The sequence below is a fragment of the Falco peregrinus genome, chromosome 2 (assembly GCF_023634155.1).
Source record: "Falco peregrinus isolate bFalPer1 chromosome 2, bFalPer1.pri, whole genome shotgun sequence".
NCBI lineage: Eukaryota > Metazoa > Chordata > Aves > Falconiformes > Falconidae > Falco > Falco peregrinus.
The window spans coordinates 125700896-125721422 of record NC_073722.1 but is presented as its reverse complement, the minus strand read 5'-3'; the positions used below and the strand labels follow the sequence as shown (position 1 = coordinate 125721422).

General features: G+C 57.3%; 2 protein-coding genes across 4 annotated transcripts; both read right to left on the bottom strand.

The window, feature by feature from the left end:
• Positions 1 to 238: 238 nt before the first annotated feature.
• Positions 239 to 9418, bottom strand: COG1 (component of oligomeric golgi complex 1). 3 transcript variants are annotated; one of them, XM_055794734.1, is made up of 14 exons: positions 8781 to 9418; positions 8180 to 8361; positions 7634 to 7804; positions 7380 to 7533; positions 6280 to 6490; positions 5323 to 6111; positions 4858 to 5004; positions 3690 to 3851; positions 3244 to 3371; positions 2559 to 2667; positions 1975 to 2084; positions 1794 to 1869; positions 1374 to 1413; positions 239 to 413 (listed from the first exon to the last, which is right to left on the bottom strand). In XM_055794734.1, exons 1-13 carry the CDS (start codon positions 9404 to 9406, stop codon positions 1396 to 1398), a joined length of 2883 nt encoding a protein of 960 aa, XP_055650709.1. In that variant the 5' UTR covers positions 9407 to 9418; the 3' UTR covers positions 239 to 413; positions 1374 to 1395. The 3 variants fall into 3 exon arrangements, with proteins under 3 accessions (XP_055650709.1, XP_055650707.1, XP_055650706.1); XM_055794732.1 differs by lacking the exon at positions 1374 to 1413 and having other exon boundaries at positions 8781 to 9025; positions 9101 to 9418; XM_055794731.1 differs by lacking the exon at positions 1374 to 1413.
• Positions 9419 to 11228: 1810 nt separating this feature from the next.
• Positions 11229 to 18563, bottom strand: SSTR2 (somatostatin receptor 2). Its single transcript, XM_055797908.1, has 2 exons — positions 18442 to 18563; positions 11229 to 17960 (listed from the first exon to the last, which is right to left on the bottom strand). The coding sequence occupies exon 2, from the start codon at positions 17899 to 17901 to the stop codon at positions 16786 to 16788; it is 1116 nt and encodes a 371-aa protein (XP_055653883.1). The 5' UTR covers positions 17902 to 17960; positions 18442 to 18563; the 3' UTR covers positions 11229 to 16785.
• Positions 18564 to 20527: the final 1964 nt, after the last annotated feature.

The following is a 20527-nucleotide window of genomic DNA, read 5'->3' as shown; positions in this document are numbered from 1 at the left end:
ACAGGGTGTAGGTTGGTTATGGTTTTGGGTTTTTTTTAGTTTGATTTTAAGGTTAATGCTTTCTAAGGAATAGGAGGTGGAAGAGTAGCTACACCTCCGTTCCAGCAGCCAGAGTGCAAGGACAATCCTGACCTGTGCCTGGCTCAAGTAGCATGCTGTGATCTGGCTAAGGATGGAAAAGGACTTCACTTCTGTCACCAGTCCCTGCCATGGGGAGAGAGTGAGTTCAGTGTAGATGAACACACAGACACACTTTTTTTATTTTTATTGCATCACTTGGTCATACCAGAAAGCCATCCCAGCTTGAAAAGAGAAGGTGCAGCTGTGTCTTCCTCCTCTGTTACAAGCTGCTTGAATAAAGAGCCAGGGCGTGATACTTCATCTTCTGCTTGTGTGAGAGCAGGAGGTGGAACCTGTTAGTTTTTAAAAACAAATGCATCAGTAACTATTACAGCATACCCTTGACATTCTCCATACCCCCTCATCTATAGTAGCTGCAAGGTGGTGTAGACTACAGCAGAACAGCTCTTCCCAGGCAACCTGAACCACAACCTAAGCAGTGTCACTCCTGGTTAGTGACAGCCAGAGGCAGTGCTGAGTAGCAGAAGCACAGCCCCTTGCCGTTAGCAACAGGTAACTTTACAGATGTCATTCAGTCCTCAAAAAAAAATGATTCTGAATTGCAGGGAAGGGGCTGTTGCTCTCTGAGCAAGGGGGGTAGCAGCATGGTAGAAGTACAGCTGTACAGCTGTAGCTCTTGCAAAGAGCTGTTCTTTAGTAACTATGGACTTTAGCCTTTCTAGAACTGTTTTAGCAAAAAAGGAGCAAGCGTCTCTTGGGGACTGAGAAGCATAGCTAGTGCAGAACACACCTGCCACCAGAGCAAGTGAGGAGAGTGGTAGGAGTGAGCCACACATCACCACACACTTCTATGCTCTACTACAGCTGAGGTGTAAGAGGTAAGGAATACCTTTAATATGAGGAAGCTTTGGGCTTTTAAACAACCCTTATGTCAACATGGTCCTTAATGTGTCTGAATAATGGAGAACAAGAGTTGCAGAGTAAACATCAACATCTCAGCACTTGGCTGTGCTAAAACCAGACCTTTACTCCTCTGTCCCAGTTGAAAAGACATTGCCACAGATGAGTTATTAGCTTAATAGCTAAAAGGAAACTGGTTACTAAATACTGCTTCCTGTAGCAATGAGGTATTCCTTGGCTCTCTCAATCCTCAGCATAGAGAACTCCCCTCTAAGCAGATATTTTAAACTGAGGGAAACATAACAGCATAATTGTTGTCTACTGATAGAAGCAGGACAACACCGAGCCTTTGCGAAAGAAGCGAGCCACTCTGTTCACACAGGTGTCAATACCCAAGCCAGGCTTCATCAGGAGTTAAAGGTCAGCATCACACTGGAAAGGAGTTCAAATAATTAGCTAGCATCCTTCAATGTTTCTTGCAGCCATCTTTACATGAATTGTCTTCTATGCATTGACCTCAAAATGCCTCATCTGTATAAGTCTTCGCTGCATTTTCATGGTGGTTATTGCCTATGTTTTACCACAGAGCAGTGGGCGCCCAAAAAACAGGGGCCATCGGGGGGGGGGGGGGGTTTGAGGGTCAAGGGGAAATCCAAACAATCTCAAGCTGTGTTGCCGTAATAGTTCTCTCATTTTACCGAAAATAAAAATCAGGTTAAATATTAACTGTTTGGCTATTTTCTTCATTCCCCTTGAGCTCCAGTGTTGGTGGGAGAACAAATACTGACAAAAGGTGGTACAGTGTTACCAACCTGAACTCTTTCTGTGCTCCTGGTAGCAGACTTGCTCTTTCGTGAGCTCGACATACTCAGCGGCAGAAGTCCAAATCTTAAGATACAGAGGAAAGAAATGTGGCCCGTCACAGGGAAGCAGCAATTTTAGGCGTGCTTCCCAAAGAGACATGAGAACATGCAGAAGAGGAGAGCACCTTACCTGATCTGGCTGGATGCTAACGGCAAGATGTTGTGGAGCTCCTGGGAGCTCAGAGCGCCGCTCCTGCTTGTGTACTGGTTCTCTGTCCCGGTCAGCAAGCCGAAGAGAACCTAGAAGGCACAAAGGAGCTGCCTGTATTTGGGGGCAACTGCAGAGCTGACCACACCATATGCTGCTGGCAAGTCTATTGGCACACCACTTGTTACCGATTTTAAGTTTGAACACAAAGGATCTCCCTTCCCCCCTCTAACTCACTCTTGCATTTAATTATCATTATTTGTTATTACCATAGTTGAGTTCTAGGCCTGTTTCAGCACTACTTAACTCAATTAGCATTTCACAGGCTCCAGTGAATCCTGTTAGATACTAAGTTCAGCCAACTCCATGCACGATTATTTGCTATGCAGCCAGCTCAGCAAGCTCCTCTTATCTTAAGCTGGCATTAAATACTCTTCCTGTTTCTGTGTAAGCCAGTGGTTATCTTTAGGCATTAAGCAGTGTGTAAAGCCATCCCCCAGCTGCCCTTCAAAACGTGTTTTGCAGCTCTGCTTCCTGATCCATCACTTCCTTTTCCTTAAACTTACAGAGGTTCGCTGAACCAGGCGGTTAAGGTTGCTGTTAAAGTGTGGAGTGAAAACGTCCAAGTCAAATGGATCTATGTGTCCCTCCAGAAAGTCGGTCACCTTCTCAATCCTACAAGCAGAGCAGAGGAGGCCTGTCAGGGGTTCCAGCCGAGCCACAGCTGCTGATGCCAACAGGGTGGTTTCACTGGTCCCTCTAACAGTGAGGGACTTGCCCTCAAGAGGTGACTGATCAAAACAGGAATTACTTGGCAGAACAGCAGCTACCTGAAGGGTTTCCAGATAGTATACAACCTACAACATCTACTGTTGCAGAGGAACCTTCTCCCTGTGGTATGCCTCAGAGAGAGATGCCTCAGTTCTCAAGACTGGAGCATACACAAGGTTTTAACTCGTGGATGGAAGCTTAACTGCTCTCCACAGGTATACTCTGACAGTATCCCTACTGCCCTACAGGCACGCTGTGCATGCAAGCAAGGGGGGACCAGCCCACTGTTTCCAAGCTCTCGGAGAATCCCACCCCTTCTTCTATATTATGATTAGTATCAGTGAAGATGCCAGAGCTCAGAGCCTGCACTGCCCTTCTCCTGTGGGGCACAAAGGCACCACTCTCAGGCGTCCTCCTGACGGCTGGTCAGGTATAAACTGTTTTAGGGCCCCGCAAACTACTGCTGGTATCCGACCACACCTGGAGTCATGCTTGATCCTGCTGGTTTTTGCTTCCTCGCTCTTTGCCATCAAGATGATACTCAGGTACCGCAGATCATAGAGTAACTGCAGAGCTCTGTTCTGCGTCACAGGGAAGGTGCCTGCTTTCTGCAGATAGGACAGTCAGGAACTCAGGGCTCTTCGCTCACACAGAGAAGACTGCCAAAGGACTGCTTCAGAGGAAACGTTTGAAAAACACCACCACCAAGAAACCACCAAGCTAACTGAACCGTTCTGAGCATGCAACCTGGTCTCTGATCCCTTTTGACCTCATTTTTGGGGAAGCAGGGGAAGAACGTACTTGCCCTTTCCAGCCTTCACAGGCAGATGTTTTCTGTTCCCAGGGACAGGAGCGTGGTGCATCACCACGTGCCCAGCGACCCTCCTGTCCCACGCCAGCTGCAGGAAGGGCTTCTATTCACATACCTTCTCCTGCTTCTCTTCCATAAGCTTTTCATAGGCAGCAAGCACTTCTGCCATGCAGGTCCTCAGCAGCTCCTGCAAGGTGACTTTTGGAAGTGTGTGACCACCAACCCGGTTCACCTCTTGGCACAGGTTGAAGAGGAGGCACTGGACGTACCAGGATGGCTGTTGAAAGCAGTGTTACTGTCACGTGGTCTGTAAGCTCTGTTAGCTTTATCAGCGGCACAACATTGCTTCAGTTCTCGGGACATGAGCTTCCTACTTCCTCAGCAACCACAAAGCTCTGTTGCTGAGACCTACCTGCTCCTATAGCATGGCTCAACTATCTCCTGGGTTTTTATTTACTGACACACCAGGCTTTTGGCTATAGCAGTCCTCAGAGTTCCAAAAGTACTTTTACTAGACGTTTTCACCTGAGTGTAGTCAGAACAGAAATATTTGTTGCTCCTGTTTTGTCAACACTGACCCTGCTCTGACCACCCGCTACCTGGGCTCATTATTTACTCCCTTGCCCTTCTCCTGGGCCTCCCAGATATCCTAAGCTCTCATCTGGCTGCTTTTTCCTTAGGAATCAACAAAATTCAGCTTACAAGGTCGACTACAAAAGACTATTAACCTGTCCAGCCCCTCCCATACCGTGCAAGCACAGAACTCCTGCCCCAGCCCTCCTCTCCCTCCACACAATCACCACCTGCTTTGTCCCTCTGAGCACCATTCCCGCACCACCACCCCGCCGATGGAAGGCTGCAGCCCTCAGAGTTCTCTTAGGCTTTGCACAGTCCCACTGTTTCAGAGTTCTCTTAGACTTTGCACAGTCCCACTGTTGCAGCCCTGTCCTTCAGTGCATCCAGTTTCCATGAAATCTCTCTCCTGGGGACCTCTGTGTATAAGCCAGGCCTAAATCCTTCTTTGGCTCAGTTTTACAAGATCTGGGCCAATCGCATTCATTTGAATATACAACAGCAACTATCTATTTCCTTCCTGTGACCTCTGTCCTTAGGAGGCAAGTATCTCAAACAGCAAATAAGAACACCAGGGAGCATTTACCCTCTGCTTGTAACACCAAGCAAACTCCACAGCAGGTCAGCACCATTTGACAAAAGCGGTGGGTTTGGGAACCTGCGCTTTTCTCCTCCCAACTGTGTGTTTACCGAGCGGATATTTCTCGTACCTGCACAGGCAGCCGGATCTTTGACGTCACGCTGTTTCCAGACTCAGTCTCCTCCTGAATTTCAATTTCATCCCAGTTGGTGGCTGTGGCCAAGACAGAGCCAGCTGTGCCTAGCAGCAATGTGTGGGTAAAGCACTGAACCAGACCCTAGAGCACAAAACACAAAAGCACCCAGTCACAGGACAGACAGCTCTAACAGGACTCCGAGGGCCGGGCAGCCTGCTCCTGCCTGCGGGAAGGCTGACCTGCATCCCCCCGGCTGACCTGCATCCCCCCGCACCTCCCAGAGTGAACCTGATGGAGACCATTCCACTAGGTGCCACCTCCTCTCCCTGCAGGCTGACTGAGCAGCACAGCGGCAGCAAGGCGAGCTCTCAGCAGCCAGCTAAGGAGCAGCAGCACTGATCACAAGGAGCTGAGTGAAACCTATGCAGGAAGCAGCTGTGATGAGAAACAGCTCCTTACTTTGGTGACAGCTGAGCTCCAGATCTGGTAAGCAAAAAGGCTCTGCTGCAGGAGCTCTGCCTTCACCCCCTGCCACTTGGCCTGCACAGGGGTCACTTCTTGGGCTTTCCCCTTCCCCAGCTTCTTGGTGGGGCGCGTTTCCTTCAGCGCCACGTCTGTGCTGCCCGACTGGCCCAGGATACACTGCTTCAGATGAGGGCAGAGCTCTGTCAGGGACTGGCAGAGTCTCGCCATGAAGAGGACAGCATTGAGTCTGGCATCGCTGGGAGCACCTGCCTGACCCCCCAGCAGGCTCTGGGCACTCTGCAGCTCTTCACGCACGCAGCCCAGTATCTGATGGATGCAGGTGATGCAGTGGTCACGGAGCAGTCCCTCCACCGTGCCAGCATCAGCATAGCGGTCAAAGGCAGAGTGTGGCTGCACTGTGGGAGCAGCCTCCTTGGCAGCTGAGGAGTCCGTGGGAAGGTAGGACAGGAGGTCATCCAACCTGGCCTTCAGCTTTGAGTCCAGAGCCGAGCAGAAGCTCTGCACACATGGTGTGAGTGCCTGGGCCTTCATGGACAGGCCACTCTTGACAAACTGGCCGCGGTTTGCCACGTTGACCCATGCAGCATCAGAAGGCAGGTCGCTGGAGCTCTCCGACCATAGGAACAGGGCCACATTGTGTTCAAACTGGATGTGCTTGCTCAGGGCAGAGGTGCTGGATTTGACATCAAGTTCCTGCAAGGCTAAGGTGAGCAGCTGTTTGGAGCTGCTCGAGATGGAGTCAAACCCTTCTTTGGTCAGGGTCTGGAACAGAATCAGGAGGAAAGAAAAAAAGCACCTTTTACTCATGCCTCCTGCCACCTAGCACTTAAAATGCACACTTAGTGCTGCTAAGAGACACCAGTGGACCGTTTGAGACGAGAGGGGGCACAGAGTAAGGCTCCCCATGAACTGCCGCAGCACAGTGCCCACCTCTAGTCTGTCCAGGAACAGCTTCTGCAGCAGGTCCTCCCAGAAGGACGCAGGCTCGTCCAAAAGGCGACGGCACACTGCCTCCCAGTTCTGGCTGATGGACTCGCTCGTGAGCAGCTCCCACACTGCATCGCGAATCCCAGCAAGGCCCTTCATGCTCTTCACATAGACGAGCAGGTTGCTGACCCCGGCCCTGACGTCATCGCTGCACCTGAAGGCAACGTCTCACTTCAGTCTGATTTGCTCAGACGCAGCCCCGGGGAAGGCAGGAGAGAACATCGGCTACATCAAGGTGGGGGAATTCTTAATCTGTCTGTAGGAGGCTCTGCCTGCAGAACCACCTGTGGAGTTGAGGGTACCTCTGCCTTTTGGCAAGGCAGCTGCACCATGGGACCCCACAGGAAAGCCACATGCCCACTGGCAGGAACCCTGAGCTGTGGCAGGTGTCGAAGCTGGGAGCATGGTGCCCCAGGAAAGCTGGCAGACAGCGAAGGCAGGTGGGGGCTGTGGGAAAGGTTGCTGGGGAAATAGCCTAGGGCCAGGAAGCGCACCATCGGGGGCTGCAGCTGACAGCAGGGACCAGCCGGCTCCATCAGATAATGACACAACTGACAAGGCTGTTGAGGGGTGGGCAGGGCTGCAGGTCCGTCCCCATCCACAGGTGGGATGGGGCAGAGCTGGCCACTCTAATAAAGGGCATCTGGCTGCCCCTACACGGTCCAGGGAAGGGCTGCAAGGGGAAAGGATGTGCTGGATCAAGACCCAAATGAGCCAGGTAAGGGATTATCTTCTCATTCACTCTGTGCTTGTTTGCTGGCAGTTATGGCAGTGTAAAGCGGCTCTAGACAAACATCTTTGTGCAGCCTAGGGGGCCTGTTGTCAGAGGGTTACAGCCTGGCTGTTCGGGTGGTGGTATGCTGCCTCTGGCTGTTTAACTGCTGGGGAGAGGGGGTGCTGGGCAGGAAGCCAGAAGGCAGCACAGCCAGGCTGGAGTGAGTGAGGAATTAAGTAAGCCTGGGTTTCTTTTGTGCTGCTGCCTCAGCAGAAAGGCCGTGGGGTGTCTGGGAGAGCTCTGCAAAGGGGCACGCTGTCACACTCACATGGCAATCCACTTTTGCAGCGTGTCTCTGAGATAGTCCTGGCTGATGGGGTGTGCCAAGGTCCGCAGGGCTGGCTGGAACTCCACCACAGAGTTGGGGAGGTACCTGAACCAGCTGCTCAGCTTCACCTCCTCCTCCAGAACCCCACCTCTTTCTGAAAGCATATGGTCAGGGGTTCAGCCCAGCATGGTGTAACCCCCTGCCTGCACACCTGGGCAGGCAGAGGCCTAATGCAGAGCTCCCTGGGTGCTCACCTGCTGGGTGCTGGCCTGTGGTGCTCTCCAGAGTCGAGAAGAGCAAGCCACAGGGCAGGGCTGGATCTGGCAGCATCCCTTCAGGCAGGGTGTAGAAGAGAGCATGAGCCTGGTACAGGGTAGTTGTTAGCAGCTCCATCAGCGAACACACCTGAGCTTTTATACCTGCACCTGCAGAGAAACATCTTTCAGCCAAGGCAGCCCCTTCAGTACGAGCAGCCCTGTGATTCAAGGCCTGTGGTTCTAGTGAAACCTTCCAGGCAAGGACTGGAGTGCAAAGGGCTTGGCCCTGTGCACCACCTGCTTCCCCATTACAGATGGGCTTGGCTTAAGACCCTCAGCTTGTTAATTTTTGTGGTATTTTGCCACTGGGTCAAAACACTGCCAGCGGTGTCAGCCACACCACTGCAGCAGCGTGATGTGGCTGTGTCCCCACCATCATGAGCTTTATGGGACTAACCCACCTGCTTTTCTGTGGGGCAAGATGGAGATGAAGTGAAGGTGATTACCCCAACTTTAAAAGGGAGGCAGCCTGGTCGTACTGACCGTGGTGCGGCTGGTTGAGAAGCTGCTGGATGGCCAGCTTCCTGGCCAGAAGGAAGTCGGCAAGGGCCTGGCGCGGAGAGCTGTCCTCCAGAAGCATGATGGCACACAGGGCTTCTGCCACCGCCTGGTCCGACACGGTCTGGTTCTTCAGCAGGGACTTGCTCTCCTGCAGGATGGTGGTTCTGGCAAGGGAACGAGGCAGTCACTGGTCTCGGTGCTCGACCGCGATCTTCGGGTGTGGTTACGTGCTACCCCCCCAAGCATGGGTGTCATTTCCCTGACAGCAGTGGGGACTCCCTGGGTGTTACGGGGCCGGGTGAGGTGCCCCTGCCCCAGGGCTGGCACAGGGCAGGGTGGCTGGCAGCGAGAGCCCCGGGTAGCCACAGGGTCGGGGGCCATAGCCTCACCGACCAGTTTGGGTCAGACGGGCCCTTCAAAGCCCCCCCAGCCCAGCCACCTCCCACTAGCCCCGCTTGCTTCGAGCCCCACCCGGCCTGACCGAGACACATCCACAGCTTCTCCGGGCAGCCCGCTCGGCTCTCCCGCCACCCTCCTCGTACAACACCCCCCCGCGGCCACCGCGCAGCCGCCAGCGGCCCACCTGAGGTGGCCGGCCGTGGCCACCTGCCGCAGCAGGATGGGGAAGCGGGCCAGCACCGGGCTGCCGCGGGCCCGGGGCGCGTCGAGCTGCAGCTGGCGGCGGAGGTGGGCGCCCAGCAGGTGCAGGCGGGCGGCGGGCAGGTACCGGCCGGCCTCCACGGCCCCCCACACCCTCTCGGGCACGTCCAGCAGCAGCTTCAGCTGCGCCGCCGCCCGGTAGAAGCTCTCCTGAGCCGGCGGCCGGGCCTGGAGGGGAGAAGAGGATGAGGGGGGCTCCGCGGCCGCCCCCCGCCCCGCCGCAGCTCCTCGCCCCCACCTCACCGGCGCCGTGGGGCCGGGCCGCGCCGCGCCGCCCCGCTGCAGGCCCCGCACGGCGCCCAGCAGGCGCTCGGCGCTGAGGCGCATCTCGGCGATGGTGTCGGCCGCTTCGATAAGGTCGCGGTAGCGCTCGCCCACCATCTGCCGCAGCTCCTCCCGCTTCTGCTCGATGCCGGCCCGCAGCCGCCGCTCCACCGCCCGCAGCTCGGCCGCCGTGTGCGCCTCGAACAGCGCGTCGGCCTCCGTGCCCCTCGACGCCATGGCCGGCCCGGCCCGCGACGCGGCCGGCGCCGATGTGGCCGCCGCCATCTTGGAGACGGGAAGGGGACGGCGCTTCCGGGCTGGCGGCGGGGCGGGGCGCCGCCATCTTTGTGCAGGGCAGGGCCGCGCCCGGGCGCCGTTGCTATGGCGGCGCGGCCGGGCTGGGGGGAACGGGGGCGGAGAAAACGCCGATTTAATTTTTATTTATTTAATTGCTGTTGCCCGTTTCCCGGGGAAACGGGCCGGTCCTCGCGGCCTGCGGGTGCCGCTCTCGCTCCACACACGCGTGTCCCCCCCCCCCCCCCCCTCCCGGACGGGCCGAGCGGGCCCCTCAGCTCTCGGTGAGCCCCCAGGGCCCCCCCGCGGCGGGTCTGCCCTGGGGGTCCTGGCCCCGGCCCCCCGGCCCGTGAGCTGCCCCCCGGCGCTGAGGGCCCCTCCAACAGCCCCAAAACGCCCCCAGCCCCATCTGACGTGTTTTTAACAACAAAAAAAGTGCTCTTCGTGCTCAGCTTTGGCAAAATCGTCCCCAGTGGTTTTGTGTCGGGGGAGGCACAGCTGGGATGCTCCCCGGAAACAAAAAGGCCCCTCTGAATAGTCGGTTTTTATCTCCCTCTTTTTTTATGTGGCTCGAACTTGCAATACCTGTGCTTTCCATCACTTGTATTTTCAGCCTGCGGAGGCAGGATGAAATCAGCCCGATCTGCTTTTTTTGTTTGCAAAATCTTCCCTGGGCAGTTGCAGCCTTCTCTGGTATTAGCCTTCGTGTAAAGACTTAATACCTTCTGACAGAAACCCGGAGCCATCACTTTGCGTACCTACTTATATATACATCTGACCAGAAAAACTCCCCTGGAGACCAGCTACCCGTTTAGCGCCTAATGCTGACTCAGCCAGATACAATGCAGTGTCACCGTAAGTGTGGTAATTCCTTTCCTACAAATGCTTGTTCCCAGAGGAAAATCCTGCCCCAGCTATCTGCTGCTGCCCCCCGCGAGGCAGACCCCCAGGGGCACGAGCGCATCCAGCTCCACGGGACATGCTGGTGTAACCAGAGCGCATGGTTTTGGGAGAGAGGCTGTTGGGGTTTTTCTTGGTAATGGTTATATTCAAATTCCACAAAACTCTGTTTACATTGCAAATTGGGGGGGGGGATCATAGGTGTTTCAGAGTGAAAGTGTTTATTTGCATGGAAACGTGGTGGCAAAGCTGGCCTGTGCAACTGGTCAGAGCCAAACTTTCAGTTTATAGCTAAGCTTATCTCTTTACATCAGGGTGTTTCTCTGGTAATGCCCCTCTTTAAGCACAAAAACACGTGCCTGCGTGTCCCCTCCTGCTGCTGGTTTCTCCAGCAGATTACTTCTCCGGCACTTTACATGCCCTTGATCTCACCAAAACCAAAGCCTGGAGGTGTTGTCACTGTTGTCACCTTGGGAAGAGAAGCTTCTCCCATCCAGCAGTTCAGATTGAATTTCTGTGACCCTTTGTACTTGAGGAGCTATTTGCGGTCATGCTTCATCTGTGACCCATCTAGCTGAGGGGCTGACGCTGGCACAGACATGCCTGTGCTTCAGTGCCCCACGTTTGTGCTGCCCAGGGAGCAATCTTGTGGGTTTTTTGGGCAGATGCAGCTCTCCTGCTGCATGGACCCTCCGAAGTGGAGACCACCCTGTGGGTGAAGAACCTGGTGTATTGCTCACCAACGGCATGGTGGATGTGGGGAAGAACTGGTTCTTCCTTTGTTGCCCCTTGGTGGGACTCCAGGGTTGGTGTCTCTTCTCCCAGAAAGGTGTCCAAGCCTGGGTTATACCCTGCTGCTCCCACCCAGCTCTGAGACACGCACACGGAGCCAGAAACTAGGAAAAGTCTTTTAATTCCACCCCATCCACAACTCCCTCCCCACAGCACAGGCCATGGCAGTGGGGAGCTTTCGCCATGGGAAGGCTTAGTTCCACACTGACACTGAAAAACAATTGCTACGGAGGAAAGCAAGACTTAAAGCAGAGAAACACTCTCTGGAGCGTTCCAGTCACAATGTGTTGTACAGCAGACCCACGCACACTATACAGAGCACAGCTATAGATGCAGAAGTGTATGTACAGGAGGTGGGCAGCACCGTGCAGTGCTGCTGTAGGGGATGACCCCCAGATTGCTACAGGGAAGGGCTCTTGCGTTTAGTAGAAGCCAAAGCTCACCTTCCCTTGCCCTGCAGAAGCTGCTTGTCAATGTGGGAGCGGCCTCAACGATCCCTCCTGGATCGTGCATGGTGCCACCAGCCCCACAGCACACAGGGAGGGGGAGACAAGGGACCCCTGAGGTGCTAGGTCTGACTTGCTCCTGCGTGCAGGGGCTGCTCCAGCAGCCACAGCAAAACGGGGGCTAAAGAGTGTCTCTGCAGTATAACAAACCCCTTTGCTGGCATGTGCAGTATATACATATATGTACAATCACCCACCCCTTCCCTTCTCCTGGCTGCGCAGCATGGGGTGGCATGGTTGGGGTGCCCAGACTCTGCGCCTCTTGTTATCTCCTGGTCAGGACACAGCTTGAGGCAGGTTCCCCCAAACCTCAGCTGTGGCTTGGCTGTCCTCCTGCCCCGGCTTTTTGCAGTCCAGGTCCTGGAGCAGGCAGGGAGCGAGCTGAAATCTGGCAGGAGACATGGGTGCAAGGCTAGGGGTCAGAGGCTGGCTGAGAAGGGCAGAGGTGTCCTTGGGTTGGAAAGTGGCAGCTCTTGTTTCGGACTTAGTAGCAGGAATCCCAGTTTGGGGTCTGCTGTGCCCTTTGCTCGTGCCTTGCAGGTGATTTGAGGGGGCTTTCGGGGTGTGCAGCCCCAGCAGAGGGGATGGAGCCTCTCCCAGAGCAGTTTGAAATCGGCTCATTCATGGTGATGGCTGAGAGAACCCTCTGAGATGTGAGTCAAGCCCCGCTTTAATGCAGCAGCACAGATCTGGGGCCTGGGAGTTCTTGTTGCAGGGCACGGAGCTGGCTGGGGACCGCAGGCTGCGTGACTGCCCGCGAGGCCGGCTGCATCTGCGCAGGTCTGGGAGGGAAGGGACTTCTCCGTGGAGTCTCCAACAAAGACAAGGCTCTTCCCATTGAGATGAAAGTCAGGAAGCCCTCCAGAGACATGACAGCGTGGTTGTGTGGCTCATTAGGAGATCACTATTTTAAAGAAGTCCAAGGCAGCTTTGGTGCTGAAGAGCTGTAGAGATGCAACAGGAAGGCTCCAGGTCCAAACCCAGCCTCCCCCTGCCCATCAGAGTGAGGTTTGGCTATTGAGCACCAGGGGGACACTGGCCACCACCGTGCCAGGAGCCAGGCTCGGTCTGAGGTGGGCACAGTTGGAAGGGTGCCCAGGGCGATGCTCAGCCCAGCCACAGCGCCAGGCTTTGTGCCCTGGCCCCCAAGGGCTTAGGAAGCAGGGACAGCAAGGATGCCTCCACGCAGGTCAGTCCCACAGGGGCTTGGGAAAGCTGTGGAGCTTCGCTGGGGTTCCTCACCTGTACTGGGGGGAAGCCAGTGGCAGGGAGGGGAAGGGGAGTTGGTTTCTCACAGGCGCTGGGGAGCCACGCAGGTGCTGGGACTGGCAGTCTTGCAAGAATAACTCACTGCAAACACCCCTGGTGACAGCCCCAGTGCCACAGACAGCTCCAGCCGAGGCAGAGCCGTCTCATATGCAACTCTGCAGCAAAGCCACCAGCCCCAGCCTTGCTCCGAGGTGCACGGGGCCAGGTCTGTGCTCCTGGTGTACAGGGGAGCTCTACGGGGGACACTGCTTCCCATCGCCTCCGATTTGTGATAAATCTGTTCCTGCTGCTCCAGCCAGGCAGGCAGGAGCTGTAATTAATCTCGCCTGCCTGAGGACAGTCTGTGTGTAAAGTGGCAGCAGAGCCACTCCAGCACTTGCAGGATCAGCCTATTCACTCTCCAATAACCAGGAGAGATGCCTCGTTACGCTGCCAGCAGCCCTGTGAAGCTTTTCAGAACAGATGCAATAGGAGGTCAAGTTTCCACTAAAATCAAGTGGCTGGGAGGCAAAACTTTGTGACTTGCAGCAGCAATGGTGCTGCTGTTTATTAGTCAGCTACGAACCAGCAGAAGGTTTTATTTTGCTGGTTTTACTGTGAGCGTTGGGCTGTGGCTGAGGCTCCCTCCCCTGCTCGCTCCACCAAGGTGGCACGTTTTGCTCTCCTGCCCTTTCCCCCGGGGTGAGCTGTAGCAGGGCACTTGTGGGGTGCCCTGGCAGCCCCCAGGAGCTGCCTTGTGCTCCTGCCCTGCAGCATCCCACCTTGGTGGCCTTTGGGATGTCGGTGGCAGCCCCATGTGCCCCTTGCTCCTCACCTGCAGCCCTGTTATCTCCAGCCAAGAGAGCCCCTGGGTGCAAAGGGTGGAGCAGGGTATTGCAGATCACAGTCCCCTTGCACAGCCCTGAGCTGGCAGGGGTGTCACTGCTGGGGGGGGTTGCCAGGACAAAGCTGACCTGGACACATGCAGTGCTGGTCATGGGCCCTTCCCAGCACTAGAAAGCCAGGCTTGCCGTAGTTTAAAGTCCAGGCTTGCTGCATTTTCAACTTTAAACCAGCACAGACAGAAGATGCTCTTGGCTGGGGGCTCCTGCTGGAGACTCCCATGGGTGTGCAGCCAGGAGCTGGCATCTCCCCCCACCATTAGTCGGGGTGTTGGTGGCAGGCCTTGCATGGATGGGACTGGGGTGAAGGCGGCTGCCGGCAGGTCTGGGTCTGGCCCCACTGCAGGTGAGTGCTGGGGGCTGTGAACGTCAGCTCCCATGACGGGCAGGGGGCTCAACAGCCCCCCCTCCCCACCGCCTCCCACGCTTGCCACACAAATCATGCCTTCACCGCCCACCAAATATGAAATACCCAAAGCTGACGCATCGCTGCAGCTATGACACGGAAGCCTTATCCTAACAGGGGGCTCCAGCAGCACCCCACCCAGCCACCACCCCCCAGCGTTTCACTGTGGTGTGACACGCTGCTCGTGTCTTAATTCCCACTGCATCACCAGGGCAGCTGCGCGCCCGGAGCCCGGGTTCAGCTTCACTTCCCTCCCTGAAGCTGGTGCGGGGATGCGCTTGGCGAGCAGCTGCCTGCCCAGCCCGGCGCAGGCAGCGAGGGGACAGGCAGGTGCCCGCTCGGCGCTGAGCCCACGCGGTGCCTCCGAGCACTTGAATGCAGACACATGTTCCTCGGAGGAGCAGTAAACAGTTAAAAGCAAATCAATGCTGACAATGCTCTGCAAAGCCTGTAGAGCCCTACGCTGTGTCCCCAGTGCCCCTGCTGCCATGCCGGAGCTGGTGTCCAACAGAGCTGTGCTGGGGAGCAGGTGTTGAGCCTGGCACTGAGCCCTTTTGTGGGGCTGGTGGGGGATGCTGGGGTGGCACAGCCCCACGTGTGATGCCCAGGCAGGGACCTGCTGAAGGGGCTGGGCAGAGCCATGGGAGAACCTCTCCCAGAGCTGGTGCTCTCGCAACATTGACTGGGAATACATGTCTGAGCAAGGCAGCACCCCAAAGTGGGTGGCATCCTGTGGACAATGCTCATCCTCACCTCCCGCAGTGCTCGTAGCACAAGGTGAAGGCTCCATGTCTGCCGGCAGTGGGGCTGGTGTGGGGATGCCCGGGTGGGATGGGAAAGGGGAGGGTGAGCGGGACCCAGCTGTTTTCTCCACCTAAACTACTGTGTTCCCACGGCTCAGCTCTGGAGCAAGAGCCTGTGAACAGAGTCTGGCCTCTGGCACAGAAACTGCTCTGGGTGCTCCGGCAAGAAGACGGCACTTCTCCCTCTCCCCTGGGCTTTCCATTGTGCTCTGGCTGTGCTGGCGGAGGAGGGCGGCTTTGCTGGGGCAGGAGCAGGCGGTCAGGGCTCCCAAGCCCTGGGTTTACGTGCTGAGCTGGAAAGGGTGGACGTGGACCGTCCCCAGGACAGTCCTGAGCAGCTAAATGCAGTGAATGCTGGCCCAGACCTGCCACCCCTCGCACTGTGGACTGCGTCCTGTGCGTCCCCTTTCCCGTGCTGCGGTGCAGAAGAGCAACTGGGGGGCTGGATGTGTGCTGCCCTGCTCTGCCTCATGGCTTGGTGCTGGAAGCACTATGATCTGCTCTGCTTGGTCCCCTTGGCTCAGACAAGGGTTGGGGCCAAGTCCCCAGCACCTCCCACCTCCCGTCCCCCATCCTCTCCATCACCCCTTCTTCCAGCATGACTTGCCTGGAAGGAGCAGGGCAGGCGTCACTGGTGGCCAGTCGATGCTTGCTCACCCTGCCGTGGGGCCAGCAGCCCCGGCGATCCTCGGAGCCATAGCCGGGACAGGACAAGCCCAGATCTCACCCAGGTGCAGGAGCTGTTGGCAGCGGGATGTGCCGCAGCCCATGCCACGGTGCTCCAAACCCCATGCGCTGCTGCTGTTTAAATGCTTCCAAGGATTTCCCACCAGAGACGGGTGCCAGGCGATCGAGCCGTGGCTGCTCAGCCCGCCCAGACGCGGCTTGTCAGGGAGAGCAGCGATCTCTGCTGCTGGCGCAGTGTGGGACTGACCATGAGGAGACACGAGTGGCAGGAGGGGCAGCAGCTACTGGGGAAGGAAAGGGGGAAATCCTCCATCCAACAAGAAAACCTGCAGGCAGGTGACGTCACGGTGGGAGGGAAGGGGCTCTCATGCAGCGGGAGATGAGGGCTGGAGGAGGCAGGGTAGGAGTGCGGCAGGACCAGAGGGGCTGCCAGGGTGGCAGAGCTGCTTCCTGCAGGGCAGCCACCTCTGTGCTGGCGTGCCACCTCCAGGCAGCACAGTTGTTGCAAACGATGCAGTCAAATAGCAGCAGGGAAGCTTCAGGGGAGGTGATGGAGTAACTTATAAGCTGGGCAAAATGCAGCCCCAAATATCCTTGTCTCCTCTGGGAAAGTGACTGTGGGAGCACACTTGGACCCTCCAGGGAGCTTCCACCAGCTCTTTGCTATAAACCGGTGCATCTCCATGGCAGCACACGTGTTGGCACACACCTGTGGCCTCAGCTCCTCCCGAGGTCACCTTGCTGTGCGTGTGTGTCCATGTGCAAGCACCCATTCTGGGGCAAAGCACACAAAGCCAACCATCCCCGAGCTGGGGAAGCCAGCAGAGCCACCCAGCAGTACCTGTGTCCCACAGTGGCACTTTGGTGTTGAAATGCACTGTGTTGCTATGAGTTGTCTTTGTCTCCCTGGCGAGGCAGCTCCTCTTGAACCGTACCCTTCCCAGCACTTGAAAGCCAACCCGCCAGCAGCTCAGGAGGAGCCCAGCTGAGGACCCCCGCCGCCCATCGGTGTGTGCACTGCCGTCCCCTAAGCCGGCACTCCTGCCCTGGCTCCATACATGCCACCACCCTGCTGCAGCTGGGAGCAAGTGGGGAGAGGAGAGCAAAGGACAACCCTGCTGCCCTCTCAGATGCTTGTCTGCAGGTCACCATTGAGCAGGGTCCTTTGGGTTTCTGTGGTCTCATTGAGCCTGGATTTGTCCTGCTTGCTGTCGCTCCGGTCCGCCTCATCCATGCCGCTGACCTTCACCAGGCAGAGGACATTCTGAAAGCTCTTCTTGAAGTTGTCAGACAAGAAGGCATAAAGGATGGGGTTGGCACAGCTGTTGGCGTAACTGAGGACCACCACAAAGTCGAACATGCCCTTGAGGACGGGTGTGGGCACGATCAGGACAGAGACCGAGGAGACGTTAAAGATGTAGAAGGGGAGCCAGCAGAAGATGAAGACGGCAACCACAATGGAGACCATCCTGGTAACTTTCTTCTCAGATTTTTTCCTCTTGGAGGAACCCACGCGGATGCCTGAGGACTTCACTTTGATAATGATGAACAAGTAGCAAAGGCAGATAATAGTGAGAGGCACCAGGAAGCCCAGGATGAAGGCATAGATGATGAAGCCTGTGTACCAGGCGCCTGACTCTCCTGGCCAGATGATGGTGCAGCTACTCCTGCCGTGATTATGCTGCACTCCAGCATAAATCATGATGGGCATGATTACCACCAGGGAGACACCCCAAACGGCCATGTTGATCATTTTGGCTGTCCTGGGCCGCCTCCACTTGGCGGATTTAATGGGGTGGACGACAGCCAGGTACCGGTCAACACTCATAACCGTCAAGCAGAAGATACTGGTGAACTGGTTGATGCCATCCACCGTCATGACAATTCTGCAGATGGCTTTGCCAAAGGGCCAGTGTACCAGGGCGACCTGCATGGCCAGGAAGGGCAGACCGAGCATGAACAGCTCATCTGCAATGGCCAGGTTGAGGATGTAGATATTGGTGATGGTCTTCATCTTGGCATAACGAAGGATGACATATATCACCAGCGTGTTGCCACACAGCCCTATGATGCAAACCACGAAGTAGATGAAGGTGAGGATGGCATTGCTGGTCAGGTCAAAGTGCTGGCCTGTGGCATTCTGTGACCCGTTGGTGGGTGCCTCCACGGAGAAGTTGTCAAAGGGGGAAGCCGGGGAGAACCAGAATGCGGTGGCATTGGGCAGCTCGTATTCCAGCTCCATGGCTCTGCTGGTCCCTCGGCGTTGCAGGTTCAGAGCAGCGGAGATGTCATCTTCCCTTGCTGTGGGGACAGAGGAGAAGATTCTAGAAATCACGGAATGAATAGAAATGAAGGGATTCCTGGGGAGGATTTGCCCATCCTGCCTGGCAAGCTCCGTGGGAGAGAGATGCTTCCCAGAGGGGCTTTCCCCAAACCACCTCCCTCGTCTCCCCTCCGCAGCCCTTGCGGTGCCGAGCAGCGTGTCCTGGACACACCACAGCTCGCCTGGCGCTGGAGTTCTCGTGATTCTCAAAATCCAGCCGGCGAGTCCCCCCTGGGCACGACTGGTGCCCGAAGCACCGCGCTGGGGAAAAGCCTTTCCCCTCGCCTCGCCCTCCGCCGGGCTGCCAGCCCCCTCCTCCCCGGCCGGGACCCCAGCCCGGACGGCTCCCGTGGCCGATGAACTCGGGGCGGGCGCAGCCCCCGGCCCATCCCGCCCCGCTCCCGCCGCTGCAGCCGGGCCCCGGAGCGGTGCTGCCCCGGCCGCGGCCCCGCCGCTCACCTGCTCCCGCCGCCGCCCCGGCCCGGGGGCACCGGGAGGCGCCGGCAGCGCCCTCCGCTCCGCACCGCTCCGCTCCGCTCGGCTCCGCGCACACGCCGTCCCCGGCGCGGCTCCGCCGCTGGACCCAGCGCACCGGCTGCGCCCCGCCCCGCGCGGGGCGGCTCCGGGGGCCGGGGCGGAGACAGTCCTGCCCGCGCTGCCCACCCTGCCCGTCCTGCCCGCGCTGCCCACACTGCGCTGCCCACACTGCCCTACCTGCACTGCCCACCTTGCCCTGCCTGCCCGCAGCAGGGGAGCCAGGCAGGGCAGCCTGTGGTGCTGGGTGCTGCTCCTGGAGGTCCAGCTGGCCCTGTGGCCCAGGCTTTGTGCCGGGGAGCGGAGCATCACCTGCCCACAGAGGCTGTTGGTGCACGGCAAAGGGCTTTCAAAACCAGGGACTCAGGGTGGGTGCGTGGGTGCAGGGACCTTGGATCCCCCCCGAGTGTGGTGGGACCTGCCTGACTCCATGGGACTTCCAGCAGAAGAGACCCCGTCGGATCACACCCCCCTTGGCTCCTTTCCCTTGCATGACCTTGACCTTGCTGCTTGGCTCCTGCTGCAGAAGCAACATTTTGCTTCCAGTGACGGTGCAAAGGGCTCAGCTTCCCCTAATGTCTCCAGGGCCACGGGAGGCACGGGGCGGAGCAGGGCAGGTGCTGGCAGCGCAATGGCCATGCTGTGACCCCGCTGGAGAACCCAAGAGGGGTCTGAGAGTCCCAAAGCCTCCCAGGAAGCTGGGGGTACCTTGGCACCAGGATTTTGCACCTTGCCACCAGAGGCAAGGCAAGGCAGGTCCTTGCTGGCTTGGCACAGCCCGGGAGAGGCGGGGTGGTGATGCGGTGCCTGCCCACAGCTTTGGGGGCTCTGGGGACTTGTGCAATACAGGTGGCTACTGCCACAGCCCCTCCCTCTGCAGTTACCCAGTAACAATGGCTGGAGGAGGAAGACCAAAAAAGAGAGGTTTGGGGGAGATAACCTTCTGCTCTGGTTTGTTTGAGATCTTGAAAGCAATTAAATAATAGCGATTCCTCTCCCCCCCCTTTCCCATCACTTATCAAAGAGACAATAGAAAGCAGGAAATTAGGAGTGACTTGGAACAAAGAGCCCAGAGCGAGGCTGCTGATTGCAGCCAGAGAGGCTGGGAGGTTCTCATTTGCACTTAGCCATCCACTTCCCAAGGTGGATCTGAAGACACCAGGTCCTGGAGCGTGAGTGAGAATCATTATCAGCCTCATAAATCTTTAGGATGCTGGAAAAAGCTTCCTCTGGTATAGATGATGTGGAAATTAACATCCCAGTAAAGGTGCATGAAGAGGGAGGATAGGGAGCAAGATGGTTTGGCTAATGTGGGTGGGGGATCAGATCTCTGTGGGGTGGTGCTTGCTGGGGTTGGGGTGTCCCATTGAGTGTCACCTGTGCAGCTCCCTGGGATGCTGCTCTGGGCAGGGTGGCTGCACGTGTCCCCAGGGCCACCGCGGTGCTCTGCCTGCTGGAAACGCAGGCAGAGGTGTGGGGAGGAGGCAGTGCAGCACACCAGTGTGGCATAGGAGAGAGCGTTTTGATGACTTGTGACCTTTTCATTGTTTTATCCTCTCTCAGCTGGCTCCTGTGCCCAGGAGGGATGTCTTGACCATGTCCTTACCTCAAAGCCGCATGGGCAGCCGTTGCCAGCAGCGGGAAGGACAGTATGAAACCTTGCGGTGCGCATTTCCAGTGCTGCCTCCTTGAATGTCTCCCCTGAATAGGTGACGCTGCCGCATGCCTCCCCTGGGTCCCTTGGCACACAGCCCCTGCGGTCAGCAAGCCTTGCGTGTGGGGGGTTGGCGTGCTACAGACCCCCTTGCCCCAGCACCAAGACCACCTCAGCTCAGGCTTGCAGTGGCACTTCCCGCTGTGCCGGGGGCCTGGAGCGGTGAGGGGGGGTCCTGGGGTGCCTCTGTCTGGCTGTGGGGCTGCTCCAGCTGCCTGCCAAGTGTCAGGGCTCCAGCTGCCCTCTGCCCTTTGCTTTCGCCTCCGTGGGAAGCTGGTGTTGGATGCAGGGGCCAGG

Coding starts and splice junctions, on each gene's coding strand:
- COG1 (XM_055794731.1), bottom strand. CDS start 9,406: ATGGCGGCGGCCACATCGGCGCCGGCCGCGTCGCGGGCCGGGCCGGCC. Junction 6,491..7,379: donor CTGCAAAAGTGGATTGCCAT/GTGAGTGTGACA, acceptor CGTTGCCTTCAG/GTGCAGCGATGACGTCAGGG. Junction 6,112..6,279: donor TGTTCCTGGACAGACTAGAG/GTGGGCACTGTG, acceptor ATTCTGTTCCAG/ACCCTGACCAAAGAAGGGTT.
- SSTR2 (XM_055797908.1), bottom strand. CDS start 17,901: ATGGAGCTGGAATACGAGCTGCCCAATGCCACCGCATTCTGGTTCTCC.